The 27,716-nt window shown below is 38.3% G+C and overlaps 1 protein-coding gene and 1 pseudogene across 2 annotated transcripts in view; one reads left to right on the top strand and one right to left on the bottom strand.

Annotated features, from left to right (window-relative positions):
* The window catches only part of Cntnap3 (contactin associated protein family member 3), a 184,336-nt gene that overhangs the window by 141,340 nt on the left and 15,280 nt on the right, over positions 1 to 27,716 (bottom strand). For both annotated transcript variants that reach the window (XM_087589929.1, NM_001402217.1), the window contains 1 exon segment: positions 9,086 to 9,279. In XM_087589929.1, coding sequence (XP_087446055.1) covers positions 9,086 to 9,279 — 194 coding nt within the window.
* Positions 23,704 to 25,841, top strand: LOC147999918 (large ribosomal subunit protein eL30 pseudogene; annotated as a pseudogene).

The raw sequence follows: 27,716 nt of genomic DNA, 5'->3' as shown, positions 1-27,716 counted from the left end.
TGATTTTTTTTTTCTTTCTCTCTTAAAGAGAATGGCATGGTGTTTTAGAAAGTTCCAGGCTCTGAAAGAAAGGCAAGCCGTCCGAATTGAATAACTAATAAAGACATTAAACAATACAAAATAAGAGGTAGAGTTCAAATCCTAAACATTTTCAGTTTTAGATTGCAGGACCAAACTAATTTCTTTTTACATTGTTCTTGATTGATGGATGAAGTTCTGAAGCCTGTGGTGATGCTCTGAGTTCCACCTTCTATTCTCATGCCACAGCTCCAGAAGTGATAGATTGTCACTAGAATGTTTCCCAAAGGATGCTATCCTTCTGCGCCCAACATTTACTGCATAGGACATTTATAAAATGTATTTTTTTTTCTGGGACAGGGTCTCATGTACCCATTCTGGCCTCTAATCCTCAAGCTTTCTACCTCCTTTTCTGGAATGCCAGGGTTACATGTGCATACCACCAGAAGGAACAATATTTTAATACTAGAAAGAAAATGTTTTAGGCCAGTTCTGTGATATATGCCTTTAATGCAGAGCAGATGGATCTCTGCGAATTCAAGCCTATCCTGGTCTATGTAATGAGTTCTAGGACAGCCAAGGATGAGTAGTGAGATCTTGTGTCTTAAAAAGTATGTGTGTTTCCCAGACTGTAACCCAGAGCCTCTTGGCTACCCTCTCCCACTGAGGCCTGCTGAGTATTGACAGAGTATTGCTCTCTAATCAGTACTTCAGTTCAAATAAAACCGGCTTTCTTCTTCTGCAAATCTCTGTGAACCCTTATTTCAATTTTCTGCGTGGGATGCTAAGAACTTGAAAACACCTGGTTTAGACCCCGATCACCTGTAATGCCAGATTCCCTCAGACACCAACTCATTCTATAACTGGGAGAAATAGACAAACTTGTTCATTTCCAAGCTTTATGTTGTGGGTTGGTTTGTTTGTTTGTTTTCACCTTTCTTGTAATTATCTGGGCAGAATACCGGTGTCTGTCTTATACAATTTTTGTGAGGATTTAAGTGGAAAAAAATATAAAGAAAGCATAGAAGAACCTTGTCTGGTTTCTCTAAGCACTCTTGACATGTTGATTCCACAGTTACATTTTGCAACTTTTCCTTAAATCCGTTTTATTTTAACGCGAACCCTGTGCTAAGTAATAGTACCCATGATATCATAGGTGAATCACAGGTGAGTGAATATTCTATTTTCTTGTAAAATACTTTAAACAATACCTAATTATAAGACTCAGGGAAAGTAATTTTATATTGGTATAGCTTGAAGTTCTGTCCTTAGCAACAGACCATCTGGAAGTGCTTTGGTGTGTTCCAGTTTGATTGGTAGAGCAATATATCATTTCTTCAGTTTGTCAGCAGGATAGAATAGCATTTCATACACTTATAAGCAGCCTTCTTCATGTGGATCCACTGAAAATTTTCTCCTTTTCACACTGTTTTTCATCATTGTCTTTCAGTGAACAAAAGGTGCATGATAGGTTGGGAAATTAACTGTCACACATATAAGAATTCCTCTTCCTAGACTGCTACCTTCTGGTGACATTTGTTTCAACAAATCTAATTTATTACCAACCTCACTGTGATATGGGTTTTGTGTTTTGCATACATTTACCTACCCAGTGCAATCTGATAAATATTCTTCGCAGATCACCTAGTGCTGTTTCTGAGGACATTTTACTTTAGAATGTTTAACTATATGAAATGCACTTTGATAGGATGAGATTAGCATCCAGCATTGTTTTTTTTTCCTGGACAGCTGTCCAGTTATCTCAATATTATTTATTGGCTAGTTCCGTTTACTATTTTCTTTAAAATATGATCATTTGTGCTTGGTATACCAGCATATGCTTTTCTCCTCCACTGGTCTTTTTATTGATATGGCAAGCATCCACAAAGAGTGCTGTTAGGTTGTGTGAAATGGCTCTCTTTTGAGATATGTTTTTCTCTCAACATAATTCTCAAAATTGCTTTACCTGCATACCATTCATACACTTAAGCATGCTGTGTGCCATTTTTTAATCTTTCAGACACTTAAATTTCCCCTATATTTCTTTGACACTTGGTTGTTAAGGCATGCATTAATTTTAAAGTAGGTTGCTTTCAAGAGAGATATTTGACAGAATTTCAGACTTCTTAAATTTACTGTCTTATTTTACGCAGTGACACATATAATCTACTTTAGAGAGTGTTCTTTGTGTTTATGTGACACTGTATGTTTTGCTGCTGTTACCCAAAATGTTCTTTCTATAATAGCCCTATCCGCTGGAATGAAAATGTGATTCATGTTTGATTTCCTCCATTGTTTATTTATCTGGATGAGATCTCTGCTGCTGAGAGTGAGGTGTTAAGGGCCTCATAATATTCATTAGCGTCTCACTGCCCTTCCCTTTGGTTTATTAGTATTAAGGGCTTCATGTTTTGATAATATTTTATAAGCTCTTGATGAATTGTCTCTTCATCATAAAATGGTGCTGTTTTTTGTCTTGTAACAGTTGTTTTACTTCAAGAGCATTTTCTCCAATATAAATACAGCTAAGCCTACTCTCAGTTGTTTCCTATTTGCATGGAATATCGTTCTCCTATGTTTTCACTTTCAATTTGTTTAGTTAAAGGCAAAGTGAGTCTCTTCGTTGTGTTGTGTGACACTATTCCTCGGAAGACGTGAACAAACATGCACTCACTCCAGATAGGGAATTAAGCTACAGCAAAGTGAGGAAAACTCCAAGTCCAATTTACTGAATCAATGACTTTTATTTGGTTTACTCAGGGAGGAACAAGATGACCCAAAGCTATATCACCAAAGCCTTCCCCAGGAGAAGTGACAGTTCACAGAAACTAGAAACCTGAAGAACATTGCATAATATACTTCAACAGGTTATAGAGTCCTTTCCAGATAATTCAATTGATCTGCGCCTTGTCTAGGCAGCTCAGCTTGCCTCAGAGCATCTCTGAGCAGTCTTTTAAAAAATTAATTAATTAATTTTAATTATTTTACTTATTCACATGCCAATTGTTCCCCTGCCCCACCTCCCCTTGCAGAATTCTTCCCCTCATTCCCCCTCCACTTCCTCTCTGAGAGGGTTCCCCCCTCATGTATGCCCTCTCCCTGAGGTGTCAAGTCTACAGGACTAAGAGCATCCTTTCCCACTGAGGCCAGAGAAAGCAGTCCTCTCTAAATATGTGCCCGGGCCTTGGACCAGACTGGGTATGCTCTTTGGCTGGTGGCTTAGTCTCTGGGAGCTCCCAAGGGTCCAGGTTAGTTGACATTGTTGGTCTTCCTATGGGGTTACCATCCCCTTTGGGATGGGACACCAACCCACCTTTAAAGTTTTCAGCTCGGCAGTCTTTACAGCTTATATAGGCTTGGTGAGGGAGAGCTCTACCATATCAGATCAGTTTCAGGGACTGACTGAAACCTTTTAGTTGTTTCCTTCCTGAGTTTAAAAGCTTCTCTGAAGAATGGAATGTTTTTACCTCCCATTTAGAACATCTCTTTTCTAATAACCTGTGTCTTAAGCTTTAGCTTCTCTCCAAAATAGAAGGTTTTAATCTTCTAGGAAATTGCTATACAACACCTATAGGCAGCATGTTGTTTTGTTGTTGTTATTCGTGTATTTAGTTTTATAGATCTATTCAACCACTCGTTGTCTTTTGATTACATAATTTATGTGAGATAATACTGATAGGTAAGGATTTACTGTGGTAATTTTAATGGCTTTCTGTTTGTTCTCTAGATCCTTTGCTCTTCTGTTTCTGATCTCTTCGGGGTGGGGATCTTTTCTCTAGTACTCAGTTTTGATTTATTTCTTTTTATCCTTTGCATATCTAGTGTACAGTTCTACTTTGTGGCCACTAAAAGACTTATAGAAGCATTCTTCGGTTTTAACTGGACTTTGAGACTGACAGTGACTTGATTTTAGTCATATAATAAACATTGTCAAGGCCCCGGGTTCGGTCCCCAGCTCCGAAAAAAAGAACCAAATAAATAAATAAATAAATAAATAAATAAATAAACATTGTCATTTCTAGTCCCTCACCTCTACCTTTTGTTTCTGTTGTTATAGCTTATATCTTTATGTGTTATATACAAATTATTGTAGTCATGCAATACTCTAGGTAAGGGTTGGTTGCTGGGCTATGGTGGAGATTTGATGAAAAGGCTGTCAAATTCCACATAGCCTTTGGAGATGTGTCCGTCAGGATCTGCTGAAGGGTGATAAGTTGAGTGGATATCCTGACAGGTAGAATGTCAGTAGAAAGGAATGGATATTGACTATTCTAAGGGTTTGAGCTCAAGTGGCTGGTGCATGCTGGGATATTTACTGAGAGGAAGAAACCTGGGAATGACAGGTTTGGTATGGTGAAGGTGTGGAATGAAATCACCTACTAATATGCTAATTGTTTTGTCTAATTAACATCCAAACAGAAGTGGAGTAAATATGCAGAGAAGCCACTTGAACCTGTGTCAGGACTAGATAATTACCCCAATATATCTAGTTACAGCCTGTAGCAAATTTCAAAATGAAAGAAGGGGTTATCTGTTTCCTAATAGGATTTTAAAGTTTTCATAGAAGAACAAGTAAACATAAACATAAGAGAGGGAGGCATGTCGACACGTCAATATTTCTAACCTGGTACTTTGTTTTGTAGAATGTTATTAAATACTCTCATCATGATCCTAGGATATGTCTCAGATGCTCCTTCATACCCAATTTCCTTGTTTACAGGATAGTCTCCTTACCTATCTTTATGTCATTTTCTTTCTGTGTGTTCAAATGTACTCACCAATAATGGTGGATTAGGGCCAACTCTACTGGACCCATTTTAACTGATCACCTACTTAAAGCCCCAATTTCCCAATAAAAAGTCACAAATCCCATGTACTGAAAGTTATGAATTCAATACATCTGGTTACGAGGACTGCTATTCGACCCAGAGTGAAGATGCATGGACGAGAGACACTGCCAACCACCCAGAAGTGCTCACACAAGGATGGTGCATCAGAAATGTAGGTCATCATTCTAATGATGAGAGATACACTCTTACAGGGGATGAGACTGAGTTATACCTGTCACTTCAATAATAAGAACCTTACCCTTTTCATTATTTCCTCATAGGCATATAACCTTCTAGAGTCAACGGATAAAAGCAAATGGTGTTGTCACTGGGCAGCAGGGCAGATGGCTTCCTATTGAACTGTGGAACTGACAACAGAGTCATTCATGACTCCACCATCACTCATACTTTCTTTGATAGGAAAGAAAAAAATTCAAGTTACCAATGCTGTGCAGAGTTTATAAGATCCATCTTTTGCAGCATCGCTCTTATAAGGAAATTGTTCCCAACATTCTCAATGTCATCAATCAGTGTAAAGTGAGACTGAAAACACTTTTGAGTATTTCCAAACACAATTTAATATATATATCGTTAAAAACTAAACACATTTACAATATTCACAAACTTTCAAAAAGTGATTATTTAAAGAGACTTGAGCATAGGATCAAAACCAGAACTAATGTCCCTACTATGCATATTCTAACTGATCTTGCTGAGATCAGTAGATCACAGATCATGGTAGACCACAAAGTTCCAATGCAATGTGCCCCTTAGTAAAGATCACATCATCCTCCAAGTCCAAAGCACATTTCCTGAACTTGTCACACGTAAATCGTTCATTAATAAACAATCCTAACACTTTAATCCTAAAGTGTCCTTTAGAAGAATGAGATTAAAAGATAATCTAGAAAAGAATGCATTTAGTATACTAAAGCAAAGTAACACAGAGCCAATGATGGCTTTGTTAACAAAAGTAAAGGAACCATATGTGGCTTACATTATTGTTAAACTTCCATACTACTGAAGGGCATAACATCATCAGGACCTTTTAACATTTTCTTTTTTTTTTTTTTTAGGGAGGGAAGGATTTATTTATTTATTTGCCTTGTGCTTCCAACTTAATTAATCATTGAAGGATATCAAGATAGAGACCCAAACAAGACTGGAGCCTGGAGGTGGGGGCTGATATAGAGGCCATGAAGGAGTGCAGCTTACTGGCTTGCTTCTCACAGATTACTCAGCCTCCTTTCTTATAGCACCTAGGACCACTAGCCCAGGGGTGGCCCCAATCACTAAGAAAATGCCCTTCAGGCTTACCTAGAACCCAGTCTTATGGAGGCCTATTCTCAGTTGAGGTTTCCTTCTCTTAGATGACTTTAGCTTGTGTCAAGTTGACATAAAACTAGCCACAATACCCAGTTTTTTTCCATAGATACTTTAAAAAGCCCCTAGATCAGTAATTTGATTGGACCCTATTCTCTGAGGTCCCTCTGTGGTGGTGGTTTGAATAGGAATGATCCCCATAGACTCATGTGTTTTTGATTGACACGGGGAGAGTGGCACTATTAGGAGGTGTGTCCTTATTGAAGGAAGTGTGTCACTGTGGTGGCAGGTTTTGAGGTCTCAGGAGCTCAAGTCGGTCTCCTTTTACTGCTTTCAGATCAAGATCAGGATCTCAGCTCCTTTTCCAACACCATGTCTGCCTGCATGCAGCCATGTTTCCTGCCATGATGATAATGGACTGAACCTCTGAACCTGTAAGCCAGCCCCAATTAAACGTTTTCCTTTATAAGCATTGCTGTGATCATGGTGTATCTTCCCAATAAAAAACCCTCCCACTAAACTGTAGCTCTGGGTGTACTTTCTTTCTCCTCTCTTCCTACACCCTCCCAATTTTTTTTTTGATTTTTTTTTTATTAACTTGAGTATTTCTTATATACATTTCGAGTGTTATTCCCTTTCCCGGATTCCGGGCAAACATCCCCCTCCCCCCTCCCCTTCCTTATGGGTGTTCCCCTCCCAACCCTCCCCCCATTGCCGCCCTCCCCCCATAGTCTAGTTCACTGGGGGTTCAGTCTTATCAGGACCCAGGGCTTCCCCTTCCACTGGTGCTCTTACTAGGATATTCATTGCTACCTATGGGGTCACAGTCCAGGGTCAGTCCATGTATAGTCTTTAGGTAGTGGCTTAGTCCCTGGAAGCTCTGGTTGCTTGACATTGTTGTACTTTTGGGGTCTCGAGCCCCTTCAAGCTCTTCCAGTTCTTTCTCTGATTCCTTCAACGGGGGACCTATTCTCAGTTCAGTGGTTTGCTGCTGGCATTCGCCTCTGTATTTGCTGTATTCTGGCTGTGTCTCTCAGGAGCGATCTACATCCGGCTCCTGTCGGTCTGCACTTCTTTGCTTCATCCATCTTGTCTAATTGGGTGGCTGTATATGTATGGGCCACCTGTGGGGCAGGCTCTGAATGGGTGTTCCTTCAGTCTCTGTTTTAATCTTTGCCTCTCCCTTCCCTGCCAAGGGTATTCTTTTTCCTCATTTAAAGAAGGAGTGAAGCATTCACATTTTGATCATCCGTCTTGAGTTTCGTTTGTTCTAGGGATCTAGGGTAATTCAAGCATTTGGGCTAATAGCCACTTATCAATGAGTGCATACCATGTATGTCTTTCTGTGAGTGGGTTAGCTCACTCAGGATGATATTTTCCAGTTCCAACCATTTGCCTACGAATTTCATAAACTCGTTGTTTTTGATAGCTGAGTAATATTCCATTGTGTAGATGTACCACATTTTCTGTATCCATTCCTCTGTTGAAGGGCATCTGGGTTCTTTCCAGTTTCTGGCTATTATAAATAAGGCTGCGATGAACAAAGTGGAGCACGTGTCTCTTTTATATGTTGAGGCATCTTTTGGGTATATGCCCAAGAGAGGTATGGCTGGATCCTCAGGCAGTTCAATGTCCAATTTTCTGAGGAACCTCCAGACTGATTTCCAGAATGGTTTTACCAGTCTGCAATCCCACCAACAATGGAGGAGTGTTCCTCTTTCTCCACATCCTCGCCAGCATCTGCTGTCACCTGAGTTTTTGATCTTAGCCATTCTCACTGGTGTGAGGTGAAATCTCAGGGTTGTTTTGATTTGCATTTCCCTTATGACTAAAGATGTTGAACATTTCTTTAGGTGTTTCTCAGCCATTCGGCATTCCTCAGCTGTGAATTCTTTGTTTAGCTCTGAACCCCATTTTTTAATAGGGTTATTTGTTTCCCTGCGGTCTAACTTCTTGAGTTCTTTGTATATTTTGGATATAAGGCCTCTATCTGTTATAGGATTGGTAAAGATCTTTTCCCAATCTGTTGGTTGCCGTTTTGTCCTAACCACAGTGTCCTTTGCCTTACAGAAGCTTTGCAGTTTTATGAGATCCCATTTGTCGATTCTTGATCTTAGAGCATAAGCCATTGGTGTTTTGTTCAGGAAATTTTTTCCAGTGCCCATGTGTTCCAGATGCTTCCCTAGTTTTTCTTCTATTAGTTTGAGTGTGTCTGGTTTGATGTGGAGGTCCTTGATCCACTTGGACTTAAGCTTTGTACAGGGTGATAAGCATGGATCGATCTGCATTCTTCTACATGTTGCCCTCCAGTTGAACCAGCACCATTTGCTGAAAATGCTATCTTTTTTCCATTGGATGGTTTTGGCTCCTTTGTCAAAAATCAAGTGACCATAGGTGTGTGGGTTCATTTCTGGGTCTTCAATTCTATTCCATTGGTCTATCTGTCTGTCTCTGTACCAATACCATGCAGTTTTTATCACTATTGCTCTGTAATACTGCTTGACTTTTAACATTTTCTTAAAATCTTAATTTCAGTTAGAAAATGTTTTCAAAGTAATTTTTAAAATTTGTTTCTTGGCATATGTATAGTTTATAAGTATCTTTGTATCTTTCCTCATTCCAAGGGTCATCTTTTCACTCTGTCCCTTGTTTCCTATGTTGAACAGAACTGTTTTAGGTTGACAGTATCTTGTATGTCTACTTCTGCATTTGTTACTTGTGCTTTTGAACTCTTACCCCCAAATATCTTTAGATCAACATTCTAATTTAGTTATTACATAGTTCAGACATGGGTCAAAATGTCACACTTTTCTTCATGAATATGTGTAATGATTACATATCAGCTGAAAACACTGCTTTATTGACAGTGTGCAACAACATATAGAAATTATTATCACGGTTATTATCAAACATACCAAGATGCTTTCTTCTTGATGATACTGTTTCCAGTTCCTTCCACCATCACTGAACATCAGGAGGTAGCTGGTTACCCAGTCAGAACTCCCGTATCCCCCCTGGGTAGCCACAGCAGTGACCTCCATTCGTTCTCCAAGGTCAATCTGCAGCCACTGATACTTATTTGACACAAGTGGTGTCCATCCACCAGCTCCTTTTTGGAACAAAAAAAAGTAGAAGAAATATAAGATGAGGAAATGACTGAAGATATATATGGAGAGGAATTCAAACTATAAGATGTAAATATATATTAAATTTAAGATACTTATAGATTCTCATTAAAACAATAGCCAGAAGAATTACATGCAAATAAATGGGTTCTGCGTTGTTTTTGCAGTTGGCGAGGTGACATATAACACCCAGTGGTACAGGTCTTCCCACAGTGTAAAAAGTTCTTGATGCGACATAGGTGATTCATTAATCATTTCTGTTATGTCTGGGGACCAGTGTGTTCAGTGGTCCATATGCAGGTCCATATGCATCTTCTTTTTTTGCCAAAAAAGGAGATGAAAAAGTGGCATCAGGAAGTATGGTGTTGAGCATGATATAAACATAAGTAATTATACATTCATTCAAACAGACATATAGAACCATCCAAGAGGATGGGATGGGTGGTTTTTCCTGTGAGAAACTGTAAGTTAGATTTCTAGCACTGCAAACAGTTAAAATTAAAAAGAGAGAAAAGATTCATAATACCCCTTCATTCATATACACTTCAATTTCTGAATGAGATTGTATTGAGAAGCCATTGGTTTCTCTCACATTTTATGTCTTTTGGTGAACAGGTTAATTTTTAGGAGCTCTTATTTTACTAAAGACTGAGCTGGGGACTGTGAAGGGGATGCCAAGCTCTGCCACTGTTTTATCCCTACATGGTCATATTTTGCCTGCTATTTTTTTCTACTTTTAAACTTCAGAGCTCCAAGGAAATGATTGAATTCTTCCATGTGTTTCACAATTTAAAGCAAGGGAAGGAAGGGAAATGGAAACTACAAATCTTAGATCATTTGCCAAGAATGTTAACAAATGTTTTTATGCACATTACTTTCCCTACTGAAAGCATCTAATAGTTTGACCTTATCATATCTATTTTATTAATGAAAGCAAATAACTGATTTACATACATTTACAAAATATTATCTCAAAAATCTGATCCTCTGTATTTTCTTACCCTATACAAGGACATGTTTATGGAATTTATTAACCACTTTATGCTTTTTGATACCACTGGTTAAGTTTGTATTTTATAAGTTTTACCCTTCTATTATTTAATGCCACCCAATATAGTAGGAAACTCAGGGGTGAAATACTTAGAAATAACAATTTCATTGGATCCTAAATTAACCATTTGAATGTATGAACTGCTCAATCAACTAAAAATCTTCAGTTGCTCTTCCTTCAAAATATTTACATTTTCTTAAGTATATAACATAATTAAACTATCATTTGTTAAATTGCAGTGAAGGTCTTCTATGAGGAGAATGTGGGGATGTTGGGCTGGGCAGAATGATAGCAATTTCTAATAGTTAATGAATGACCATATGCTAGAAAAAACATTTAAGGATCATTTTTCCAGTTTTCAAGCTATGATGCTGTTTCTACTAAGAGTTATAATTTCTTTTTAAACATTATCTCTCTCACCACACACACACACACACACACGTATGCATATGGGAAGGTGCGTTGGAGTGCAGATGTCTAGAGAGTCTCAAGGCATCAGATCTCCCTGGAACTGGAGTTACAGGCTTTTGTAAGCTATCTGATATGAGTGCCAGAAAACTGAATTTGGGTCCTCTACCAAAGTAGTATGTGCTCTTAGCCACTGAGCTTTCTCTACCGCCATGAAGTTATAATTTCTAACATGAAATAATTTTTATATCCAATAGCCATTATAAGTATTCAGAACAATGTTTTTAAGTTACCATAGCATTAGGCCAGTATTTTTTTTTCTGCTTCTTGGTCAAAAAGAAAAAATTAGTCAGAGTTTTAAGGGAGCAAAGTTAAGTGCCTGGATGTTTGGGATGTGGAGGAAATAATACCCAGTTTGTCTTCACTTGCTTTGTGTTTGAAATGTAATGTATGCATTTCTGACTTACCTTTTTTATAGATGAAATTTATTCCTGTACAGCAATACTGACTTTCATTCTAATCTGTCTACCTGACTCTGGCTAGACTCTTCCTCTTGAAATTCATGGCTATTGGCATACAGAGCTTTCCTGAGTAATTAATAAAGTATTACTTCTGGCTACAAATGAGAGATAATGGAAGCACTTACTGGAAACAGAAAATGAGTACAAAATATATACATGCATCAGTCCAACCAATGTCAAATTGCTTCTGGTAAGAGTGTCTATGTCATCTCAACTCCTGTCCTTCTGTTTCACAGGGACAGAGGAAAGTAGGTGACAACAGAAGTGGAAGCAGTCTTGTGTAAAATGCTACTGAGCTAATCAACACATGTTCACAATCAAATGTATGATAGAATAATGCTCATAAAAGAATTATTAAATACTAACACAATATAAAATAATTTCAACTGTATGTGGCCCTGGCAGTCCTGGAACACAGTATGTAGACTGCCATCAAACTCATAGAGATCTGCTTGCCTCTGCCTCCTGAGTGCTGGGACTAAAGGGCTGCATCACCGTGCCTAAACATTTTAACTTTTTAAAACTATATATTTACCCTTTTAATTTGGGTCCTGTGTGAATGCAAACACATGTGTATACATGGCAAAATGTGACAGTTGTCCTCTGGCCTCTACTTGCACAGTATTCTCTCCTCTCACTTGGGAACTAAACTCAGGATGGCAAACTTGGCAGAGAATGTCTTTACCCTAACTGAGCCACCTCACTAGTTCCAGATTCTTCATTTTCACTTTTTAAGTGTTTATTTAAGTAACTATGAATCATATAGTTTCCCTAAAGAGACAAGAAGAATGAAAAGTGAAAGCCAACGCTATCTATCTATCTATCTATCTATCTATCTATCTATCTATCTATCATCTATCTATCTATCATCTATCTACTATCTATCATCTCACTCTATGTCTCTTTCTTCCTATTTTTATTCCTTTTCATGTTTTGGAATATAGCACAGACTTCAGAACCTTTGGATTTTCAAAACACTTAGTAATTTGCATTTCTAGGAACTATCAAAGTAAACTTGATAATCAAAAACGTAGGTTTAATGGTGAAGCTCAAATTTCAAGGAATGCATAGCATGCCATTTTTTCTGCAACTGGATGACAACACATACATCATACATGTAGTTATTTCTGTACAATTACTTTATATAAGTTTTGTAAAATCATATGGACAAAATTAAGCAGCATTAGGACTATCTTTTCAACCTCGTGGCTCTTTACAGAAAGAAGAGGCAGACAAGCTTATGGAATCAGTAGAGAAAACAGCAATACTGACATACTCATGTGCCAGTCATGAACCTTGAGATTTCAACTGTTGTTCCCATAAATTAAGAGAGTATCAAAGTCATATGTTTGACTTCTAAGGCCTTCAAGAGCCACAACCTCTTACTTTGTTGTGTGCTATTCTTACTGTTTCTGTAGTGCTCACCATTCATCAGGCTCAGGGAGGACTCTGACTAAAACAGAAGGACTCTGACTAAAAGGCTTAGAAGAATAGTAGGTGGGTCAGAAGTGAGGCCGGAACCCTGTCTCATAGGCCTTATGCTTAGATTTCAGGTCATCTCTGCTGTCCTTGACTCTCTTCTACATATCTAATCTATTCTCCTCATACCTCATCAACCTTTGCTTTCTTCCTGTTATAGTCTCTTTTTTAAAAATGAATTTTACACAAGCACAAGGCCCTGGGTTCGGTCCCCAGCTCCGAAAAAAGAAAAAGAAAAAAATGAATTTTACATTAACTTACCTAATTTCTTTAAGTGTCTGAACAATGTATGAGTTCATGTTTATATGTAATAATATCTTAAACCATATATGTCTTGTTCTTCCTTAGAAAAAAATTACAGATGAGTTCATCTAAATTAATTATAGAATATCTGCCTACAGCTTTTTTATAATATGGATGAGACACATGGAATTCTTTATGGACACTCTGGTACATACCATTGTTGATTCTAAATACAAATGTGAAAACTAAATAATTTTAGGAATAATATGAAGTGGGCTGGGGAGATGGCTCAGTCAATAAAGTGCTTATTCTATAAGCAAGAAAAACTGAGTTTATATCTCTAGCATACATGTAAAAAGTCAGGCACCAACTGCACACTTGTAATTTTAGCAGTAGAGAGGCAGAGATGGGGCTTAGTTGACCACTCATCTTAGTTAAATCTGTGAGCTCCAATACAGTGAGAAACCCCGTGGAGGGGAAGGAAAGGTGGTGCCAGGTGTTATGTGTAGTTCCTTTAATCCCTTTGTGTGAGAGGTAGAAGCAGGAGGATCTCTGTGAGTTCAAGATTAGCCTGATCTACATAGCAAATGCCAGGCAAACCAAGGCTACATAGTGAGATACTGTCTGAAAAACAAAACAAAATGAGGTGGGAAACAATTGAGGAAAAGTCTCAGTGCTGGCCTCTGGCCTCATCATGTAAGCATATGTGCTTATGCATGCACAGAAATCCACACAGACAAACATATATACATATAAATACACCAGAAACAAGAGAAGAAAAAATAATTCTTAAAAAAATCTCATAATAAGATAGAGCACAGCTTTAAAAATTATTTTTCTAATTTTCATCTTTGTGATGTCTATGATCAAAGGTTTCTGACTTGAGCAGTTTTTATGCTAGATCAAAATAAATTTTCTAAAATCTATGATATGGAAAGAGTTGCCATACTGATCACTACTACCATTAGCACCATTTTATATTCCACAATCTGAACTGAAGGGAGTTTAATTCCCATGGTATATGTGACATCAAATGGAATTGAGCCTATACAATAGCTATAATATATTAATATATTAATATATATAAATGTACACAGGGGATAGCTCAGTGGTAAAAATCCCTGTTGCACAAGCATGTAGACCTTAGTCAAGATTCCCAGTACCCAAGTAAGAAGCTGAGTGTGGTAGTGCAGAAAGGAGAATCTTGAGGGCTCACTGGCCATCTAGCCTACCTCAAAAGGCAAATTCTAGACTAATTTAGAATCCCGGTCTCTAAATGTAAGGTGGAGAGCAATAAAGTAAGACATCTACCTCTGATACCTATGCTCACATATGGGTACAACCCCACCTTAAACACACATACACACCAAAGGTGTAGACAGGCATGAATATGTACACACATAAAATATGTATATACACATAAAAGATAAGTATGCATATATGTAAAACATAGATTCATTATAAGAAACAATCCAAACTGTTATGTTCTAAAAAGTATTAGGTGTAAAATTATACTTTAATTTTCAGTGAAGCAAATTAAGCAAGTTCTCTAGGTTCGCAATTACAGAAGCAATTATAAAAACCTATTGACTTGCCTTACAAGACTAACTAACATGCAAAAAATTCGATTTCACTTCTAAAATTTGACACTAGTACAGTAATTTCACAATAAGACATAATATGAGAAACATGTTCATGTTATTCTTAGGGTTTCTTCCTTTGGGTTTTTTTTTTTCAACCAGTATCACAGTACGAACAGAGTGATGGTCAGTTTAAATGAGTCCACAAGGGGATTCTGTTATGAAAACTAATTGTACATCACAAGAACACCATTGGTTGCCATAACTTAATAGTCAAGCTTCTTTAGGACTTTAATATGTCTTTGGTAGCACCTGACATTGTTAGGCATTGGTTCATGGCTGAAGCTGGAGTTTTCTACAACAAAGGCTTAGGTTGAATCCCACCAGTGCATATTAGTTAGTCTTTCCCTGTTGTAAGGTTCTGGAACAGATTTGTAATGTATCTAGTAGATTTTACTCTCAATATTAGCACTCTCAATTATTTTTGTCTCTGAAGCACTTGCTAAATACTAGCTATTTAGGATCATACCACACAGAGTTTTATTGCTCTAAAATACACTCAAAATAAGAAATTTAAGGACATAGTTAAGTTACATTAAACACATCATAGTGCTCAGCCATCACTACCACTTATCTCTAGGGTTTCTTTTGTTTTCTCAAACTTGGTACCCATTGATGAGTAACCCCACCTATTCTAGCTGCTGTCAACTATTCATGTATTCTCTGTCCTTGGACTCTGACTAATCTGAACACTTCATATAAATGGAATCACCAGTAGTGTGTTATTCTGTATCTAGTTTGTCTTACTAAGCATGATGCCTTTAAAGTTCTTCTACATTGTAGCATGGTTCTAGCATGGTCAGAACCTCCAGCTACTCCATGTATGGATCACATCGTGTGTACCCATTTATCCACAGACAAACATTTAGGTCATTTCAGTCTGTTTGGTTCTTGTGAATAAAGATGTTGCTGTTTTGTGTGCACCACACCATATGCTAAGTGAACTACTTCATTTAATACACATACAACCTATTTCTCACAGCTTAATTATCTCCTGAGAGATATAAGGTACAAATCTTATATTTGTGGAATCAGTGTCTTGGGAAGATAGAGGAATTTATCCAAAGTCACACAACCAATAGAGACTGAAACAAAACAAAACAAAACAAAACAAAAACCAAAATAAAACAAAAGTAGAGACCTATGATTCTAAGTTTATTCCTTCTCATTAGTGGTGAGAATACTCCCTTCCTTCAAGAAATTTGGAACTTGACAAAGGGGAAAAACTACAAAATCATGAGGTAAGTTAGATGGCATGTGGTGCTATGAGAGAAGGGTTTTGTTTTTTTCTTTTTCTTTTGTATGATGGTGAGGGGAATGTTTGTCATGTTTAGCTTACATTGATAAGTAGTCATCTTTAGTTGACTTGCAAATTTGGAGCTCAAATATGGATTATGATCTGGTTTTATATAATTAGAGAGTTGAGAATAATCTTACAAGGTTTGAGGATGGGTATAGAGACAGAGATAAGAAAAATGAGAATTTATGAGCCTCCAAGCCAAAAATATTTCTGTCTCAAAACAGAATTTTTCTAGGTCCTGTTTTAAAAGATGGTGAAATTTTTGTTGACAATGTTTATTAGGAAATAGAATGTGTCTCATCAAGGACATGATGTAAGATTTTATGACCACAAAATGGGGGTTAATCTTCCTGAAGGATTCTAAAAATGTTTAATGATGCTAGATCAGGTGGATGCAGAAAGACTGATGAAGGCCCAAAGGACTCAAATAGTTCAAGAGTGGTAGAGCCTGGTTGTTGAAGATCATTACACAAAGGCACAGGATTAATAGTCACTGCTAACATGACTGATTGGCATATGTGTAGGTCAGGGATCTCAGAAATTTGGAGGGAATAGTCACAATTTTAATCTTAGAAGTAAACCAGGGTAAGAAGATGGCTCATGCAATAAAGTGTTTGCCTTGTAAGCACAAGAATCTGAGCTGATTCCCAGAACTCATAAAAAGTCAGGCATGGGGCTACATATTTGTAATCCCAGTACTGGGTCACTGTGAAAGTGGAGAAAGGTGGATTTTTAAGGTCTAACTGTCCAGCCGGTCTGGACACGTGGAGAGTCTCAGACTAGTGAGAAACCTAGCCATCCCCCTCAAAAAAATAGCAGGTGGTGAAGCCTGACTGAGGAACAATAACACTAGAGGTTGACTTCTAGATTCAACATACACGCACACGTGCAAACACACACACACACACACACACACACACACACACACACACGCACACAGGCACGCATGGAGGGGGGCAAGCACACATGCATATATGAATATGCACCAGCATACATATATATCATAAAATGTGTAAGTGATGACAATGATTAACTCACAGTGATGATAGAGAAATTGGTATGTGTAAATTTCCTCAAACATATTCAGTGACAAAGAGCAAAGGACATCAGTCCTTAGACCTATGAAGGAGAAAATAAAGGAGGAAAATCTAAGTCATAACCAAAGACTCCTGAGGAGGGCATTGAAGTTTTGCCAGGTAATTCCAAATATTTGAGAGCTACAAAAATCTCACACAGTTGCTTTACATTCAGCAGACAATCAATACTGAATTGACCAAAATACCACACATAAAATCTGAAATCTGGTTGCATTTTATCTTAAGAGGATGTGACCAACTAACTGGGTTTGGTTCCATATCTCTGACATCCTTGGATCTCACACAATGGGAAATCTCATCTTAACTGTTAATGTGAAGCTTTTTGACACAAGTATTTTGCAGTGAATTTCCATGTTTTTAAGAAAACAGAAGCATCTACACATTCTAAAGTAGAAGATTTAGAAGTGAGCATGCAGACTGTTGAAGACAAAGGATATCTACTATTGAGGATATCAATTTGAATCTCACATTTTCAACCACAGAGTTGGATATATGATTTCATTTTTCATCACCCAGGGAGTTGTTAAATGGGAGGTTCAGCTCTCAGGCATAAAAAGGGTCTCAGACCAGCTCAGGATATTTGTGGTCATCCTTTCCTGTAGTTGTTCACTGTGTTCAATTCTGCTCCAGTGAACCACACAGTCATCAGGATATGGTATGGACAAAGGGCAGGCTGCCTCCTCTGTAAGAGACAGTTGCATATGGACACTTACATTTCTGAACTTAAGTGGAGCTTAAGTTTCAGATACGATGACACGGGAAGACCAAGTATGAGACCAGAGCTCTCAGGAAACTTGTTATTTAAATATTCAATGTCCCCCATAGGCACATGTGTTTGGACACTTGGTTCTCAGTCAATATTAGTGCTTAGGAATGTTGAGGAGTCTTAAAGTGTGCAATTTCATTGAAGAAAGTTAGTCACTAAAAGCAAGCCTGGATATTTTATAGCCTAGACCAACTTCATGGGTGTTTCTGTTTCCTGATTTTGGTTATAAGGTGACCAGCTGCTTTCCTCTCCTGCAACCATACCTTCAGCACCATGATTAGACTGTATCCCTTCAAACATTAAGACAAAATAAGCCCTTTCTCCTTGAAGTTGCTTCAGGCCATGTATTTGGTCACAATTATAACTGACATAGACTTGTGCTAAAGTCTAACCCTGGTGAGATTTCTTGGTTTCTGGGTCATTTAGTCTTCTTCACACTAGTATAACAAAATACATGAGATAATTACTAATAATATAAAAAGAGAAGTTTTGGCTCACAATTCTGAGAGTTTAAGCCCATAGTCAAGTGGCCCACTGTATTTAACCTCTAGGAAGGGGCATGTAGCTGAGAAAAATAATGTACTTCATGAGCCTTAGTATCCACATTACCCCAGTCAAGTAACGTGGTGACCTGCTATTTGAAAGGTAAGACACCAATGGCTTATACTCTAAGATCAACAATCAACAAATGGGACCTCATAAAATTGCAAAGCTTCTGTAAAGTATAGGACACTGTCAATAGGACAAAATGGCAACCAACAGATTGGGCAGAGACCTTTACCAATCCTACATCTGATAGAGGGCTAATTTCCAATATATACAAAGAACCCGAGAAGGTAGATTCCAGAGACTCAAATAACCCTATTAAAAATGGGGTACAGAGCTAAACAAAGAATTCTCAACTGAGGAATACTGAATGGCTGAGAAGCACCTAAAGAAATGTTCGACTTCCTTTGTCATCAGGGAAATGCAAATCAAAACAACCCTGAGATTCTACCTCACACCAGTCAGAATGACTAAGATGAAAACTTCAGGTGACAACAGATGCTGGCGAGAATGTGGAGAAAGAGGGACACTCCTCCATTGTTGGTGGGATTGCAAACTGGTACAACCATTCTGGAAATCAGTCTGGAGATTCCTCAGAAAATTGAACATAGTGCTACCTGAGGACCCAGCTATACCTCTCCTGGGAACATACTCAAATGATGCTCCAACATACAACAAAGACACATGCTCTACTATGTTCATAGTAGCTTTACTTATAATAGCCAGGAGCTGGAAAGAACCCAGATGTCCTTCAACAGAGGAATGGATACAGAAAATGTGGTACATCCACACAATGGAATATTACTCAGCTATCAAAAACAATGACTTCATGAAATTCGCAGGCAAATGGATGGAACTAGAAAATATCATCCTGAGTGAGGTAACCCAATCACAAAAGAACACACAGGGTATGCACTCACTGATAAGTGGATATTAGCCTAAAAGCTCGAAATACCCAAGATACAATTCAAACCACATGAAGCTCAAGAAGAAGGAAGACCAAAATGTGGATGCTTCAGCCCTTCTAAAAGGGGGAACAAAATACTCACAGGAGGAAATACAGAGACAAAGTGTGGTGCAGAGACTGAGGAAAGGCCCTCCAGAGACTACCCCACCTGGGGATCCATCCCATATACAGTCACCAAACCCAGACACTATTGCAGATACCAAGCTGTCTCCTGAGAGGTTCTGCCAGAATCTGACAAATACAGAGGTGGATGCTCTCAGCCAATCATTGGACTGAGAGCAGGGTCCCCAATGGAGGAATTAGAGAAAGGACTGATGGAGCTGAAGGGGTTTATAACCACATACGAAGAACAACAATATCAACCAATCATAACCCCGAACTCCCAGAGCTCCCAGGGCCTAAACCACCAACCAAGAATACACATGTGGGGACCCATGGGTCCAGCTGCACATGTAGCAAAGGATTGCTTTGGGGCATTAATGGGAGGACAGGCCCTTGGTCCTGTGAAGTCTTGATGCCCCAGTGTAGAAGAATGCCAGGGCGGGGATATGGGGGGGTGTAGGTGGGTTGATGGGTGGGTGAGAACCTCATAGAATTATGGGGAAGGGGAATGGGATAGGGAGTTTCTTGGGGGGGGGATCCAGGACCAGGGATAACATTTGAAATGTAAATAAAGAAAATATCCAATAAATTAAAAAAAGAAATGTAAATAAATAAAATGTCCAATAAAAATAAAAGAAAAGAAGAAAACTCAGAATTTGGCATCTGATTAAGATGTCTGGAGAGAGGTATGAATGTATTAGAAACTTCACCTCCAGAAAAAATTATATTATAATCTCTATGGAGTGTAGGTACTACTGTAACATACCGATACTTGGATTATAAAATTAAATTACATTTATTTATGCGTGTGTGTGTGTGTGTGTGTGTGTGTGTGTGTGTGTGTGTGAGTGGTGTGTATCTGGGTGTGTGAGAGCACACGGGTCATGGCTTTATGTGGAGGCCAAAAGATGAATTGTAGAAGTCAGTTTTCTCCTTCCACCAGGCCTCAGGGATAGAACTTGGGACTTAAGGCTTGGCAGCAGGCACCTTTGCTCACTGAGCCATCTCGGTTGTCTGATACTTGGAGCTTAAAAGTTTAAGCCCTGAGCAATTCTTCTGTGTTGTATACATTCATTTTCAAAGAAGTAGAAAGTATTTGCATTGCTGACTCTGGATTCTGTCCTATACAGATTTGTCATGTCAAAGAGGTCCCTGCCTGACTCCAAAATACATGCAGTTTTGTATGTGCAAAATTAGCACCAAATGTGCTTTCTTTTGTTGTGGGAAAACCACTGATTATGTTGTTATCGTTATTAAATAAAGGTGTAAATTTACACCTTGTTGTTGGGTTGATCCAACACAGCTCCCTTTTTCCTGGGTTAATTATTTGTACAGCTAAGGGAATGTACACTTTCATTCCTGGAAGGCAATGTGACGTGTCTGCAGAGACACACAGAATGACTGCTGCAGTCTGACGTTTTTGTACTGCAGTTCATCTTACAAAAAAAATTCCTGCTTTAATCCTTCATTTTCAATACTAGTCATTTTATGCAAGTATTTTTTAAAATTCTTCAACTGATTCCTATGTTCTTCTAGTCAGTGACAATTAAAATCACACATTTAAATCACACACACAATTAAAATCCGTGTTACGTGATAAGTATGGCCTTTAATCCATACACAGGTTTCATGCCAGATAATATTCTCGATACTCTTAGATTTCTGCTTATATTTTGGTATGGGATTTTGTTTGTTTGTTTGTTTAGACCATTTCTCTGCATAGCCTTGACTATCCTAGAATTCACTGTATAGGCCAGGCTAGCCTCAGACTCAGAGATCTGTCTGCCTCTGCCCGCTAAGAGTTGAGATTAAAAGCATGCATCACTACATGTACTCATATACGTGGGCTTCTTAAGCTTCTCATTTAAGTATCATGATAAGATCTTTATACATGATCTTAGTGGGGTTTGAAGTGGCATGTTCAAAGGATTTAAAAGATCAAGTGACAACGTGTTTTCTCTCTTTAGGCCAATATGCATTTCTTGTGTTTTTCGTAAGTGTCCTGCAAAGGCCTGTATATCTTAATTGGTCCCTCGGGTGGTACTAGTGGAAGGTGGTGGGACATCTGAGAAGCTAGGCATTATGGGAGTTCATTAGCTCATCACCGGTGTTTTCTGGAAAAGGATTCTGAGATCTGGCTTCCACCTTCCTGATTGTGTTCCCTAGTTATAAGGCGAGTGGCTTTGCTCAAATAGGCGATCCATCCGGGTAAGCCACCACAGCGCCGAAGCAGGTGCGAGCCAATTGAGAACGGAGGGATGGCTCTAGAATTCTGAGCCAAAGTAAATCTCCTCTCTCTACAAGTTCCAATATTCTGTTATATTGGCAAAAAGCACACACCCTTCTTGGTCATAGGTAGCCAAGGCCACTAGTGGTTTCTAAGAAATTGCCATCTGCTCCTTTATGTTAAAACAGTGACACTGTGAGATAAAAAAATGCATGTCCCAGCAGGTCCAGGGTCAGAGGTATTCTAACTTCAAGCTTCTAACAGGAGTAAAGATGTGCCTTCCATAAGACTGAATATTTAAAACAAAATGAAATTCCAGCCCAGAGAAAACCTCATTTGAAGAGGACCCAAAAGCACAGTTGAGGACGGAAGCTGAAGGGCTGTTGATGCAACATCTTTCTGCTCTCAGGACATTAAAACACAGCAGCAGCAGCAGCAGCAGCAGCAGCAGCAGCAGCAACAACAACAACAACAACAACAACAACAACGACGACGACGACGACGACGACGACGACGACGACGACGACGACGACACACCAAAAACAGTGTCTCCAAAATAAAAGTAAATAGAAAAAGTGAGGGGAGAAAATTTTTTAGGCATCTTATATTTTCTTCCCTTAAAATCAATTTCTGTTTACTCTAGCTTATCAATTGTTAGAAAATAATGCAGGGTGAGATTGAAAGACTATCCCAAAGAAATTTCTTTTCCCTATCTTGAAAAGGCTTATCTTTATGAAAATCAGCATAAGAAGCAGGGAATCTGAATAATAGTAAAGTAAACTTTAGCTGAATATGGTAAAAAAAAAATACCTCCAGGAGAGGGCCTGAACAGTACAAATAATGTCTCTAGTCAGCACACAAAACAATACACGTAATGGCTATTCCAGCTTAAACATAGTCACAAAATAAAGTTTACTTCCTGTTGAAACTGCCTAAAATAAGACATAAGTTTTTCACAAATGGATGTTACACAGACATAACTGTAGCACACAAGGGCAGAGCTAACACAAAAGGTGAAACCAGTTCACCCGAGTGTATCTGAGAATTAAACAAAACACGAACCATCGTATTAACAATCATAATGAAACCAGTGATGATGACTTCACCATTAATTATGTCCTGGAAGTCAATTACTGATGATGGAGAAACTAGACCTGGAGCTACATGCATTTGTCATATAAAGATGTTACTTTCCTAATGCATAGAATACAGTCACTCAAAATATTAAAGATTACCCTTACGCTAGAACATCATTTGAATTTTTCTACATTATATGCTTCAAACCATGTGCTAATTTTCAAAACTTCTCATTTATTGTCCCATGAAAGTTACTTTAAAATGGATATAGGTTAGGGAGGGGCCTCAGTAAGATAAAATGTTTGCCATGAAGGCATATAGATAGGAGTTCAGTCACCAGCACTTTACTTAAAAATCAGGGATTGTAGTTTGTGTCTGTGCCTGCAATCCCAGTACTGATGAAGCTGACACAGGAGGATCCCCGGGCCTCAGTGTCCAGCCAGTGTAGCCTTCCTAGTAAAGTCCAGGTTCTGCAAAAGATTAAGTTTCAAAAATGAGGGAAGAGTGATAGATTAAGACAAGAGATAGTGCTCTTACTCCCCTCTTATCCCCTTTTATTCATTGTTCTCTGTTCTTGCCCCCTTCCCCCTCCCTACCACGTGCCCATGGCCGGGCTTTCCTCTCCTCTGTCTTCCTCTCTCATTAAACCTCTCCACGTAGAAAAAAAGGACAAGAGATAGCAAACTTTAGCCTCCGTATACCTGTTCATGCACACACACACACACACACACACACACACACACACACACACACACGACATACATATATACAACACACAAAAATATAAACAAGGAACAGAGCATGTGGTGTTGTCAGAATTCACTGTTTGGTTTGCATGCCTATATTCTTTTATCCAGCCATCAACACATTTTCTCCAAACCTGATAAAAATCTTATTTCTTGTCCTTAGGCTTTGTTCATTTATTTTAGGTTTTAGTTTTGCAGAAATAGGCCACACAATTGCTTTTACCTTCAAGTCAGCAGTATGAAAGGTATGTGATTGCAAACCAGTGTTGAGCATCTTAAAATTTGTGACAGGCCAGTTCTCTTCAAATGTGCTGATATATTAAAGGTTCAGACTGTAATGTGTTTCCATGAAATTTCCCTGCAACACGGCTAGGCTACTGAGCTGACCAGCTATAAATTCTAAGGTAGGATTTTATCTCTTATGTTTGATGCAGTGAATAATAATATTTCACAAAAGTATAAATGACTCATATTTTCTAGCATTAATAATTTCTGCCCCAAGTTTCCGTCCTTTTATTTCTTCTACAATGCTTGAGTTGCAAACAAGACTTCATTTGGGGGCTGGTATTTAACTATCCAGGGCTTTTTATTGTGACAGAATAGTTGGATGGATGTAAGATAAATTGACAAAGTTTCCAAAGCCTACCTAGTTGTCCCTACATTGTCTACCAATTTGCTACAGGGCATGTACACCTTCATCATGGATACCTAGGGGATACTCTGCACACGACCAGGAGACTGGAGATTATAACTACTGGATAGCTCTTTGAGTGCTGTGTTTTCTCACAGAGACCCCAGAGGGAGGATGAGCTAACTATGTTTTTATCAGATAAAGACAGATACAAAGAAGGCAACATAGAAAGTATCTAAAAGTTACTAGTTTGAATGTCTAAAAATGAGAAGATGTAGCCCTGATTTCAGATGTACAGGGATAACAATGATTTTCAAATATGGTGATATAAATTATCACCGATCTGGCCTTCACTGTAAGGATATCCAGGGTTTCCAGGAGCTCGTATATGCGACCATAGTTTAAGATGCCCCCTATAGAAAATTTGGGGTTTTTATGTTGAGATTTGGTAGGTAAAACATGGATTTTAACTTGCTGGGCAGCAGGTCATTTAGGACCCACTAAAACCTACAATCGTTTTCAAACGCACTGCTCATAAACTATCTTATCCACATCTAGATAACTGGTTCCTAAAATAAATCACTACTTCGTATTAGTCATAATTTATTAACTACTTTTGTGCTTCTAACCATCATCAGATCATGTTCAAATGTGAACTTCACTTTATTACTTCTGGTAAAGGCAAATGGGTGGGAGAGACACTCGTCCTGTCCAGGTAAATGGTGGTTTATTGTATCTTGCTACCCTCTATACTTGGCACAAACTTGATTCACAATTCTGTCCTTAAATTTCAAGAGATAAAATAAATAAATATGCCCCGGCCATCTTGGCGTCTGATCTTGGTTGGGGGTTGTCCCACACCTAAGGCAAGAAGGTGGTTGCTGCAAAGAAGACGAAAAAGTCCCTGGAGTCGATCAACTCTAGGCTCCAGCAGCCACCCAATTAGATAAGATGGATGAAGCAAAGAAGTGCAGGCTGACAGGAACCAGATGTAGATATCTCCTGAGAGACACACCCAGAATACAGCAAATGCATAGGCGAATGCCAGCAGCAAACCACTGAACTGAGAACGGGACCCCCGTTGAAGGAATCAGAGAAAGGACTGAAAGAGCTTGAAGGGGTTCCAGACCCCATATGAACAACAATGCCAACCAACCAGAGCTTCCTGGGACTAAGCCACTACCCAAAGACTATACATGGACTGACCTTGGGCTCCAACCTCATAGGTAGCAATGAATATCCTAGTAAGAGCACCAGTGGAAGGGGAAGCCCTGGGTCCTGCCAAGACTGAACCCCCAGTGAACGTGATTGTTGGGGGGAGGGTGGTAATGGGGGGAGGATGGGGAGGGGAACACTCAGAGAGAAGGGGAGGGGGAGGGGCTAGGGGGATGTTGGCCTGAAAACCGGGAAGGGGAATAACAATCGAAATGTAAATAAGAAATACTCAAGTTAATAAAGATGAAAGAAAAATGGAAAGTACGTGCTGGGGTACAAACAGACTCTGAAGATGATCAGACAAGGCAAAGAGAAATAGGTTATCCTCGCCAGCAACTGCCCAGCTTTGAGGAAATCTGAAATAGAATACTATGCCCTGTTGGCTTAAACTGGTGTCCATCACTACAGTGGCAATAACATTGAATTGGGCACAGCGTGTGGAAAATACTAGAGTATGCACACTGGCTGTCAGTGACCCAGGTAATTCTGACATTATTGGAAGCACGCCAGAACAGACTGGTGAGAGGTAAACAAGAAAGTTCTCCTTTAATAAAACTTTGCCAGAGCTCCTTTTAAAAAATTAATAAATGTACAACTTCTTGGATAGATGGCATGCTTACTTGGTTACATTAAATAACAGCATTGTGACAGAGTAACCGGCAATTTCACATGCTTCTGTGTATAAATGGATTCTTCCCTATTCAGTTTCAGCTGATATCTCCACAGGTAGAATTAAGTAATCCAATCTTAGCAAATAAAATATTATACCTGTGAAGAGCTATTAAAATAAATCGGGGAGGTCTGTAAAGGGAAGGGATTACATGAAAGTCAACGGGGAAACGTGAACTGATTCTTAGGCATGGACCAAGACCTCACCCACTGTTCTTTCTTGGTACTTTCCAACAGGGCAAGATTTCAGAGCTCAACAAATGTTTGGCATCCTATGTTGAAATTTCCTTTTAAGCACAAAGAATTTGTCTTTATCTTCTTTTGGTAGTTAGTTGATGTCAACTTTGACATAACTGTCATAAGAATTAATAATTTAATTCTTAAACAGCTAAAAAATTTTCAGTAAAACTATTAGATAACCAAATATCTAAAGACAAACTTTTAAATAATTATATATAATAGTTTGGTCAACAGAAAACAATCATCAAGAAAAATCCCTTAATCTTCTTTTCTACAAAGACCTGGCCCTTCCTTGAGCATAGTGCTGCTACCTGGAGAACATCTGAAATTATTGTTAGATACTAACATAATGAGAACTTGATCAGTTTTCAATAATAAAACAGCCACCAAAAGTAACTTTCACTATAATTTTTAAAAATGGTTTCTCTTGAGGTTTAAGAATGGGATTTTTTTTCCTTTTACAACTCTAGCGATAGAAAACAGATCCTAGTACATGGTACACACACACACACACACACACACACACACACACATATGTGTATATATACATATATATACATATATATATATATATATATGCTATGTAATGTTTTTAATCTGCCACTCTGTGTATCTTAGTTTATTCTTAGTTTACTGGAATCTTTTAATTTTATTTCGATGGAGTGTGAGAGAGAAATGGAGGGGGTTGAGAAGCATTTAGTGTCTCTGGAAGTAATATGATGCTATTGTACTTTGAACATTCTCATTAATGTCTTCAAATTTTCTTAATTCAAGAACACAATTTTAGACTAGAAAATTCTTTTTTTTTTGGCACAAACATCACCTGCACATGAAGAAAGACCTTCAAAAAGCAGACTGCCACTTCAAGGGTCTGCCAATTACACACATGAATGATCGTTTCCTGCCCTGAAATCTTACCTTCTCCTATAAATGTCACTCTGGGTTCTTTCAAAGTAGTGACACCTATTTTGGTGTTAAGTGTGCACTTTCAGTTTATAAAATATTATTACATATTTGATAACAACAAAGCAAAAAGAATCCCAAAAGTGTGAAAGGTCTCCACATAAACAAACGATCATTTTAGGGAAACAGATGCTAAGCACAATGCTTAATTGTTACATATGGTGTGTTTTACATTCATGCATTGAATTATCGTCATGTAGTCCATCAGGATTTCCAAACGTGTCATTTTTAAAAGAAAATGAAGCTAGTCATGGTATTACATGCCAGTAATTCCAACGCCAAGGAAACAGAGACAAGGGGATCAAAAGTTCCTGGCTTGTGTGGACTATATAGAAAGACTCTGTTTCAAAAAATAAAAAGATGTAAATAAATTAAATGTAAATTTAAAGAATGAAAGTATGTGTAATATTTGTTTTAAAATAATCCACATTTTAGGTGGCAAAATGGTAAAGGTGCTTATTTCATAAGCCCATTGACCTATGCTCAATCCTTAGGACTCATTAAAAGGTGGAAAAAGAGACAAACCCCAAAGT

This window comes from Rattus norvegicus, chromosome 17 (assembly GCF_021556685.1).
Source record: "Rattus norvegicus strain SHRSP/BbbUtx chromosome 17, alternate assembly SHRSP_T2T, whole genome shotgun sequence".
Lineage (NCBI taxonomy): Eukaryota > Metazoa > Chordata > Mammalia > Rodentia > Muridae > Rattus > Rattus norvegicus.
Note: the sequence above shows the minus strand (reverse complement) of the source record. Positions and strands in the feature narration are given on the sequence as shown.